The 10,093-nt window shown below is 40.0% G+C and overlaps 1 protein-coding gene across 2 annotated transcripts in view; it reads right to left on the reverse strand.

Annotated features, from left to right (window-relative positions):
* celf2 (cugbp, Elav-like family member 2) overlaps positions 1 to 7,823 on the reverse strand; it is a 177,092-nt gene extending 169,269 nt beyond the window's left edge. Inside the window, exon 1 of one of the 2 annotated variants that reach the window (XM_048157403.1) lies at positions 7,613 to 7,823. In XM_048157403.1, the coding sequence (XP_048013360.1) occupies positions 7,613 to 7,665 (53 nt within the window). In that variant the 5' untranslated portion in view covers positions 7,666 to 7,823. Of the gene's footprint in view, positions 1 to 4,719; positions 5,236 to 7,612 lie in introns of those variants that run through there. The other variant, XM_048157415.1, reaches the window with a different exon arrangement.
* Between the last annotated feature and the right edge of the window lie 2,270 nt (positions 7,824 to 10,093).

Below are 10,093 nucleotides of genomic sequence, written 5' to 3' on the forward strand. Positions count from 1 at the left end.
TTCTCGCCGCTTAATAACATTAAGGTTGAACCACTGTACTCACGTGAACTTTTTTAAATACGTCTTTAGTAGCTTTCTGGGCATCTGAAAGTGTTAATTACCTTGCTGTCAATGGAGGCCTCACTGAGCCGTCGGATTTTATCAAAAATATCTTAATTTGTGTTCTGAAGATGAATGAAGGTCTTACGGGTGTGGAACGACATGAGGGTGAGTAATTAATGACAGAATTTTCATTTTTGGGTGAACTAACCCTTTAAATTAACATTTTCTGCTACCAAGTTTAGCTGGAAGGTTGATGATAACACATATCTTGCTAAATATTGTCCTCAAATCTGACAAAATACATAGGGATTTTGTATTTCTACAAATAATTATATAGTATTTACATAGGAATGTCCTCAGTTCATAAACAAAATAAAACTGATTATGTTTTTCAAATGAATTTTTTTTTTTTTTTTTAGCAGTTTGGTTCATGATGTTTGCATTTACGTTTCTGAGAGGAGAATGTGCTACTTTTGACAGCAAGGTGAAACATCCGTTTGCTAGTTACATTGGTAGAAGTGTGTGTGTGTGTGTGTGTGCGTGTGTGTGAGTGTGTGTGAGTGTGTGTGAGTGTGAAAGCTCTATGAATGGTTCCTGAAGTGCTCTCCTCAAACATAGCTGCAGCACATTCTCCTCTCTCAGAGCTAGCGTAGGAGGAAACCAGCACTGATATGCCTCTCTGGATTTCAACCTTATCATAGAAAACTGCCTACACACACAGAACGAGAGAGAGAGGGAGAGAGAGGGAGAGAGATGACAATAGGCTCTGTCTCTCTCTCAGACAGTCAGACGTTCAGGCCGGTTTTAATCACGGACATTCAGCGCGGCCTGAAAAGAGTCTCTGTCCTGAGCCCTGCACTCTCCTACGGCTTAAACAATGCACTGCACACACGCACACACACAGATTCTCATTAAAATCCTGTGACCATTTCCCAATTGCCTCAACCAGCCAAATGGGGGGGCGGGGGATTGGGGGTGATCTGTTTCTGTGTCTCACACAAACATACACACTCACATAAAATTCAGAATAGCTAGAAATACGAAAGTAGCATATCAGGAAACACCGGTAAATTTTACGTCTCAAATGTTGCTCAGGAGATTAAGAGCTCAGAAGGTCTCAAATGTTTCTCCTGAACAAGTGAGACATACAAAAAGAGTATCAAAAATATATAATTAAACTGGATATCATAGCTCAGATCTTCAAAAATCTTTGTTGAGAAATAATTGAGTTCATCTCAGATTTTTTTTAATTTTTTTTTTTTTATTGTCTCTGGTGATTCTTTTGAAACTCAACATATGTAAGTCTACCAGGTTTTTTTTCTAAGAGTTTCAATTCGCTCTCCATGGAACCTCACTGCTTTCTTTGAGAAACTATTGAGACATTAAAGAGATTTTTCTTTTGTACAGGAAATGTAAGGTTTCTGTTTGTCAGGGACAGTGTTATTCGGGCCACAGGAAGTACACTCTCGACTTTTATCTCTCGCTGTCTCATTCTTCCAAGCATCTATTGTTCTGCCTGCATTCATTTCCCTGTCTGTCTCTCTCTCTCTCCTTCAGCTGTAATTGTGATGGGTGAGCTGATAATTGTAATTACGTTCTCTAGGTAGAGTGTGTGTGCGTGTGTGAGGGGAGGGGGTTTAACTTCAAGGGGTGCAGACCCATCTGGGTAGCTCACGTAGCCTCCTAAAATGTCAGACTGTGGAACAATATTGGTAACGCACGCAGACACACACATACACAGACAGCATAATGGGTACACCGACTAGACGGCGGAGGGCAGTGCATCGCCACACTGACTCGAGCCAATAATCCAGAACTTTAGTGGAGAGCAGCGGATCCGACGCACACACTCATCAAATGTTGTCTTCACCTTCAGCCTGCACTGCCACATCACTTCCTCCACCTCTTCCTCATTACTCTGAGCTTTCACAAGACCAGAGTACACAACTAACTAACTGAAAACAACAAATATACACTCACAGGAACATATTTGTAATTGATTTTTTCTTTAAAATGACATGTCTGTCTGTCTGTCTGTCTGTCTGCCTATCTATCTATCTATCTATCTATCTATCTATCTATCTATCTATCTATCTATCTATCTATCTATCTATCTATCTATCTATCTATCTGTTTGTCTGTCTGTTGTCTGTCTATCTGTGTCTATCTGTCTGTGTGTCTATCTGTCTGTCTGTCATCTGTGTCTATCCATCTGTCTGTCTGTGTGTCTATCTGTCTGTCATCTGTGTCTATCTGTCTGTCATCTGTCTGTCTGTCTGTCTGTCTGTCTATCCATCTGTCTGCCTATCTATCTGTCTGTCTGTTGTCTATATGTCTGTCTTTCGTCTGTGTCTATCTGTCTGTCTGTCATCTGTCTGTCTGTTGTCTATCTATCTATCTATCTATCTATCTATCTATCTATCTATCTATCTATCTGTCAGTCTGTCCGTCTGTCCGTCCGTCTGTTCATCTATCTATCTATCTATCTATCTATCTATCTATCTATCTATCTATCTATCTATCTATCTATCTATCTATCTATCTATCTATCAGTCTGTCCGTCTGTCCGTCCGTCCGTCCGTCTGTTCATCTATCTATCTATCTATCTATCTATCTATCTATCTATCTATCTATCTATCTATCTATCTATCTATCTGTCTGTCTGTGTGTCATCTGTCTGTATGTCATCTGTATGTCTGTCTGTCTATCTATCTACCTATCTATCCATCTGTCAGTCAGTCAGTCTGTCCATCTGTTTCTCTATCTATCTATCTATCTATCTATCTATCTATCTATCTATCTATCTATCTATCTATCTATCTATCTATCTGTCATCTGTCTATCTGTCTGTCTGTATGTCATCTGTATGTCTGTCTGTCTATCTATCTATCTATCTATCTATCTATCTATCTATCTATCTGTCTGTCTGTCTGTCATCTGTCTATTCATCTGTCTGTCTGTCATCTGTCTATCTGTATGTATGTCATCTGTCTGTCTGTCTGTCTGTCTATCTATCTATCTATCTGTCTGTCTGTCATCTGTCTATTCATCTGTCTGTCTGTCTGTCTGTCTGTCTGTCTATCTATCATCTGTCAGTCAGTCTGTCCGTCCGTTCATCTATCTATCTGTCTGTCTGTGTGTCTAACAGTCTGTCTGTGTGTCTGTCTGTCTGTCTATCTATCTATCTATCTGTCTGTCTGTCTGTCGTCTGTCTATTCATCTGTCTGTCTGTCATCTGTCTATCTGTCTGTCTATCTATCTATCTGTCAGTCTGTCCATCCATTTGTCTATCTGTCTGTCTGTCTGTCTGTCATCTGTCTATTCATCTGTTTATCTGTCTGTCTGTATGTCATCTGTATGTCTGTCTGTCTGTCTATCTATCTGTCTGCCATGTGTCTATTCATCTGTCTGTCTGTCATCTGTCTGTCTGTCTGTCTATCTATCTATCTGTCAGTCAGTCAGTCCGTCCGTCCGTCCGTCCATTCATCTATCTATCTGTCTGTTTGTGTGTCTAACAGTCTGTCTGTGTGTCTGTCTGTCTATTCATCTGTCTGTCTGTCATCTGTCTATCTGTCTGTCTGTCGTCTGTCTATTCATCTGTCTGTCTGTATGTCATCTGTATGTCTGTCTGTCTGTCTATCTATCTGTCTGCCATGTGTCTATTCATCTGTCTGTCTGTCATCTGTCATCTGTCTGTCTGTCTGTCTATCTATCTATCTATCAGTCAGTCAGTCAGTCAGTCCGTCCGTCCATTCATCTATCTATCTGTCTGTCTGTGTGTCTAACAGTCTGTCTGTGTGTCTGTCTGTCTATTCATCTGTCTGTCTGTCATCTGTCTATCTGTCTGTCTGTCGTCTGTCTATTCATCTGTCTGTCTGTCATCTGTCTATCTATCTATCTATCTTTCTATCAGTCTGTCCATCCATTCGTCTATCTGTCTGTCTGTGTGTCTATCTGTCTGTCTATCATCTGTCTATTCATCTGTCTGTCTGTATGTCGTCTGTATGTCTATCTATCTATCTATCTATCTATCTATCTATCTATCTATCTATCTATCTATCTATCTATCTATCTATCTATCTGTTCTTCTGTCTCTCTGTATTTGTGACTAGATGCCTACCTAGGAAGACAGAGAGAGACAGATATATTGTAGGTCATTTATTCTAGATGTGTTTACTCAGTTAAGGATCTTATCCTTTTGGTTGCTGTGCGGTGCCCAGACCTGTTGGGTAGGAGTGACGTGCACGGCCGTGTGCATCTGAGGCTGGTACAGGTGCAGAGATCAGCATGGAATGCCGTTCATCTGCGCCGCCCGTCTGTGCGCCACTGTCTGCAGCCAGCCGCTAATGCCGGGGATAAGGGACAGGCTAACGGCATGAGCCACCCACCCACACACACGCGCGCACAGAAAAGCCACTCAGCCAGATAATTACGGATGCGTCCTGGGCAGAGGCTTAAACACACACTCGGAGCCGTTGCTGCTAACAGCGTTCATTAAAACCAACACTTGCAAAGGTCAGAGGTCACCCACTGCTAAAGACGGATGCTTGCCACTCCATTGCCTCTCTACCAGCGCTACCCTCTCTCTCTCTGGCCTAAAAACAATTTGATTTCTCACTTTACTAAAATAGGAGAAAGACAGAATGATGTAAAAAGACAACAAGAAAACGAGTTTACCTGCCATCGGGCGCAAGAACACCAAGTGTCGTGTTTAAATATGCCTCTAATCAAATCATCTCCCCCGCCTGCCTCTCCACTAATTCAATAAAGGCAACAACTTGTCATTGTTATTTAAAGTAATTTTCAATGTAATCAAGTGGTATTAATAAGCATGCTGCCTCTCATTACCGACTCAACCTGCCTTCCGAAGCGCGCAGAGCGCAGTGTGTGCGTGTCAGCGTGACAGAGAGGCTGTTGTGTGCCTGTATGTGTGTGTTAGAACATTATGCATGTGCTTGTGACTCATTGTGTGTGTGTGTGTCTGTGTGGGCGGACATGAGTTCCATGGTATTTTTGTTCTTGTTGCTTGCAGTGACAGAACGGAGTTGCATCTCTTGGCTTGGTTTTTTTCGCAAGACATTTGCACAAAAGTTAGAGAAATGTAAAAAGTTGCGGAGGTGAACACATGACAAAGATTAAACGGTAGATAGATAGATAGATTGATAGATAGACAGAACACTATTATCCTATCATGTTTTTTGACATTTACATGTAACAAAATTACATCAATTCATCAAGTTCTTTTGTAAATGGAAAAACGCATTTAATGCGAAAGAAACTGAAATAAATCTGCAAGTCTATTGTTCAAACAACATCAGTGTTAAAAATGCATCAAGCCCTTATGAAGGAAAAGTAGGATCATGACAGAGTGATCCTGCAGAGAGCTGAGCCCTAAAAAGAAATGAAGCACGTCGGAAATTTCCACTGCATGGATCATAAGAAAGATGCGATATCGTTACGATGCATCATATTCAGACGCAATCCAAGATGATGTATTTGAACCAGGCAGAAATTATTGCAAGCGGGCGGCGAGATGTTCAGAGGTGTTGATTCGGTAGAAACTTGAAGAAACGCATACGCTGGAGATTTTGTTTGCGCAGCACGTCAAAGTTGCACCCGGAAAAATCAACTTAATAGATAGCAAAGTTATTTCTGGATGCATTTTATCTGCTCTATCTCTGTCAGTTTTCTCAGACCTTTACTCAAATAAAGGATGACAGAAGAAAGGGGTTTGAACTAAAGGAGAAATAATGAGAAAGTTAATCGGATACAACACAAACACACACACACACAAGTGTGTGCTCATTAGACAACAGTGTTCTGGGTTATCTGGTGGCTTCATTAGGCTGTAAAGAATGCCACTGAGTACCCTAGAGCCACATAAGAAAGAGAGAACCGTAAAGAGAAGCAAAAGAAAGACAGGAAAACTTAAGCTGGTCTTTATTAAGGTGATCCAGCAGCTGCTCCTCTGGCTAATCTAGAGCTTCGTCACTAATAAAGAAGAAAAAGACAAATAGCGATCCATCACACATCAGCCCCTTCTCTCCGGCTCTGAACAGAAGATTATGCCCTGAACGGCTCTGGGGTGGAACCGTGATTGTGAGTGTCAGTCAGTGAGAAAGAAAAGGAACATACTGACTAATAGTGCTACATCGATCGGGAAATGTCTACTTAAATGCAGCAGTAGTCTGTCACCTACACAGTAAGCCTATTAAAACAGGACTGTACAAGTGTGTCTGTGTCCTAGTATGTATCAGTACAGGATTTGCACATAAAAAAAAAAAAAAAAAAAAAAAAAAAATTGAGGATGTGCATGTATGTGCATTTTGGTGCATTCCGAGCCGTGACCTGCTTATCGGAATAAATAATTGACCAAAAATAACACTTCTCAGAGAGCACAGCGTGTCATCTTTATACCCTTGATCTATTTTCATAATTCAGTGTGGAATACAGCGGCGCCCCAATTTACAACAACCCAGAATCCTGAACTATATATGAAGATCCAGAGTATTTATAGTTCGCTCTTCATACCCTCATTACAAATATGTTCATGAACACTTTTAAAGTGACATTAGAAATTCTGACTGAACCTCTTATTTATTTGGTAAAAACATCAGGGATGGAGCTTATGAATTCAACATATTTATTTGATATAATGCAAATTAGCACAAAAAATGGTGAATAACTTTTAAAAACATATAATATAATTTTTTTGGGGTCATATGCTGTCCTCTAAAAGTGTGCAGGCTTCCGAGAACTAAAGCGGAACAATTTGACATCATGACATGCTTTCTGTGGTTTCAGTTACCCTTCTGTACTTCCTCAAAAACTCAGAGAACTGAGTTTACACAATGCCTGTCTCAAATCCTAGTCATCTGCTTATTTAACCGTTTGAAAGCAGGTATCATGCCCAAAAATGTCAATAAATGTCCATAGATAACGGTTATAGTCAGCTGTCTATAATGCCCAGTCTTGGTAGCTGAGTTTTGAGAAACACCTGATAAATATCCAAGAGTGTTTAACTAAAGAAACCGACTTTAAAGACGTGCATTTGTTGGAGATGCGCAACACCATGTCATATCAAGATCCTAATTGGGTCTTTACAAAAAAAGAAGTAAAAGAAAAGAGAGAAAAAAAGAAAAGACAGAGAACTGCCTGAAATGTCAAGTCGATTGACTTAAAGTGCATAAATGAACTACTCTATACAAATCTGGCAGCGATGCGCACGGCATCTTCTCAGCATCAGCACCATCATCCCGCATCACAGATGAGATTAGATGAGACGCGCCCGGTCTGATAAGCCTCCTCATTCCCGGTGTGTTCGGGGGAGGGCTTGGTCCCTCAAAGGGTTAACAGGACACTCCATGCGTCAGACACATGACAGTATATGTGCGAACTCAAGGAAAAAAAAGTCCCACACACACTTTTTCGAGTCGAAATGGCACACGCAGCCGTGCGCAATTCTCACAACATTTGTGTTGGAGTCGAGCGGAGCGGAAGAGCGCGTGCTCAGCGCGGGGAGATGGAGACACTCGGCGCTCTCCACATGCATGTTCGGGTCGGGTCTTACCTTAACACGTTCCAGCTCTTGAGAGGGTCCAGGTCTGAGATTATAGAGACCATGCTTGAGGCTCGGGCAGTTCGGGCTTTGCTCGGACAGAATGCGGTTGACTGAGTGAGTGAGTGAGCGCTGTTACTCCGACTGTCTCTCTGCACTGCTCTGAGTGTGATAAGCGCTGAGAACAGGCTCTCTTTCCTCCGCCCCTCACAATCACTCCAGCTCTGCCTCTCTCGCTCTCTCTCTCTCACCGCCTCATCTCTACGAACCTCTGTGTAATATCCGACTCAACGTATGCAACCTTTTCCGTACACACGGCATAGGCCTGCATCAGAATGATTACCTGGAAATTTTATGCCTCTTGTAAATTTTTAAAAGAGGATTTTATGGACAGATTTCTAGAACTCTGTGTTACGAGACTAAGTGCCAACGAAACTAAAATGTCATTCTGTTCTCCACTTTAAAAACTAAATGCCAGAGTCAAAATGGGTAAGTAGGCTTAGGTGTACTTAACTTACAATAAAGCATTTCATACAGTGTTCTTAATATGTTCTGTATAGCACTAACAGGCCTAATAACAAAGTATACAAATTGCTCCAAAAAGTAATTACATATTATTTACATTGTTATGCATTCATTAGTATTGTTCTTTAGGCTATATAAAGAACATACGCCCCGCCCCTTTTCAGCGCCGCGCTCGTTGTCTTTTGACTTCCGGTTTGTATTTCCACAGCGATCTTATGTATTTATGAATGAACTGCTCATTTTAAAATCTTTCCGGGCAACTGACATTTGTTAAGACACCTGCTTTAAACATTACAATGCTCATGATAACTCTCATTAACTCTACAACAGGTAAATCCACTTCACCAGCAAATTATTCTTCAACAGCGATGCCATAGAAATGTAGCCTACAGTGCTAACGCAAAACGGAAGTTCAAAGACAATATTCTAAAGATGGCGGCGCGCTTGTTTCTCTGGAAAATAAGGTCTATACCAGGTGTAGACACTTTAAAATGTGAAATAAATGGCTAATTGTGCCAAACAAACTGTTTTCCTACTAAAAGTTTAGTCAAAAAGTTTTGTAGTAAGTGTACCCCTCTTCTGACACTTGTTCACTATGTTCTTAATACTGTCAACTGCTGTAGAATCCCAGGTCTCTGTCATTAAAAAAGCCTATTGAAGCATATTCAGTACCTTATAACATAATTAGTACATTTTGTTGCAAACTGTAAGAATGGCCAAGAACACTTATTTGCATAACAGGTTTTTTGGAACATTTTCATCTTTAAATGGCCATCTTAAAATGGAAGTGTTGCTTCGTCATAAACTATAACAAGAAGAAGAAGAAGAAGAAAAACGGTTAGGTCTGTGAGTCAAATGAGTAGACAGACACCGATTCCACGTGACATTATTTTATCTAACACGGCTTACTTCCTGTTTGACGCATCACCACATCCTGTTTTAGGGCTACCACCTTGTCATGCTCTTTAACTGCAGATAAACTAACACACATATACTATGTTAATTCAGATTAATAAAGGTAAAACTACTTGAAGGGTTTGTTTTAATGTAAACTCTGCTCAGTTTTCTTATACATTGTTTGTAGGCATGTGTGAAAGAAAGAAAGTTAACACATGCACGAAACTCGAGTTTCCTGTGTATTTCTTGCTCAATATCATCAGGTCAGAGTTCTCCTACTGGCTTGTTTTTACTGTAGAAGGGGCAGAAAGTCAAAAAAAAAAAAAAAAAAAAAAAAATCAATCCTATCTAAAAAATAACAGTTCTTTTCATGTTAATGTGAATGTTTGTAAGAGCCAAACATACTCAATTAAAAAAATATATTTAAACCTCTGACCAACCCAAAATAGGCCACTATGTTTGAGGATGGTTCTGTTCTCTTGAAATTAAGAGGACGGATGCATTAAAGCAAAGCAATAGAGACATAATTAGTTTCAGTTCCAGTATGTCTGCAACATATTCAACATTTTTGAGGCTGTTGAATTCACAATGACACTATATGACAGTAAGAACACAGTTAACTCTTTCCCCACCAGAATATGATGTTTAAGTTGCCAGCCAGCACCAGCATTTTTGATCATATTCACAAATCTTTCATGGCCCCCAGAATATTTTGTTATATGAATATGTAAACAGTGAATATATCAAAAGAAATAACAGAACCTCTGCATTAAAAAAAAAAAAAGTCTAGCTTTGATTAACACTTGATTGTGGCTTAGTTAAAAAAAAAAAAAAAAAAAAAAAGCATTTCGAACAAGTAGCTGAGAAAATTGCATTTTTGTCAAAGACGTCGTCTGGATCAGATTCAGAATGATGATCAAAACATGAATTATCATAGATCGAGTCCATCAACACAAAGCTTGCACAGTTATATACCTTTTTGTTGTCGACATTTTTCTCAACAACGTTAGGCAGGTTTGATTTATATGCTGTTGAATGTTTGCCGATCACGTTAGCTTACTTGTGAGTCAA

The sequence above is a fragment of the Megalobrama amblycephala genome, linkage group LG14, assembly GCF_018812025.1.
Source record: "Megalobrama amblycephala isolate DHTTF-2021 linkage group LG14, ASM1881202v1, whole genome shotgun sequence".
Taxonomy (NCBI): Eukaryota; Metazoa; Chordata; class Actinopteri; order Cypriniformes; family Xenocyprididae; genus Megalobrama; species Megalobrama amblycephala.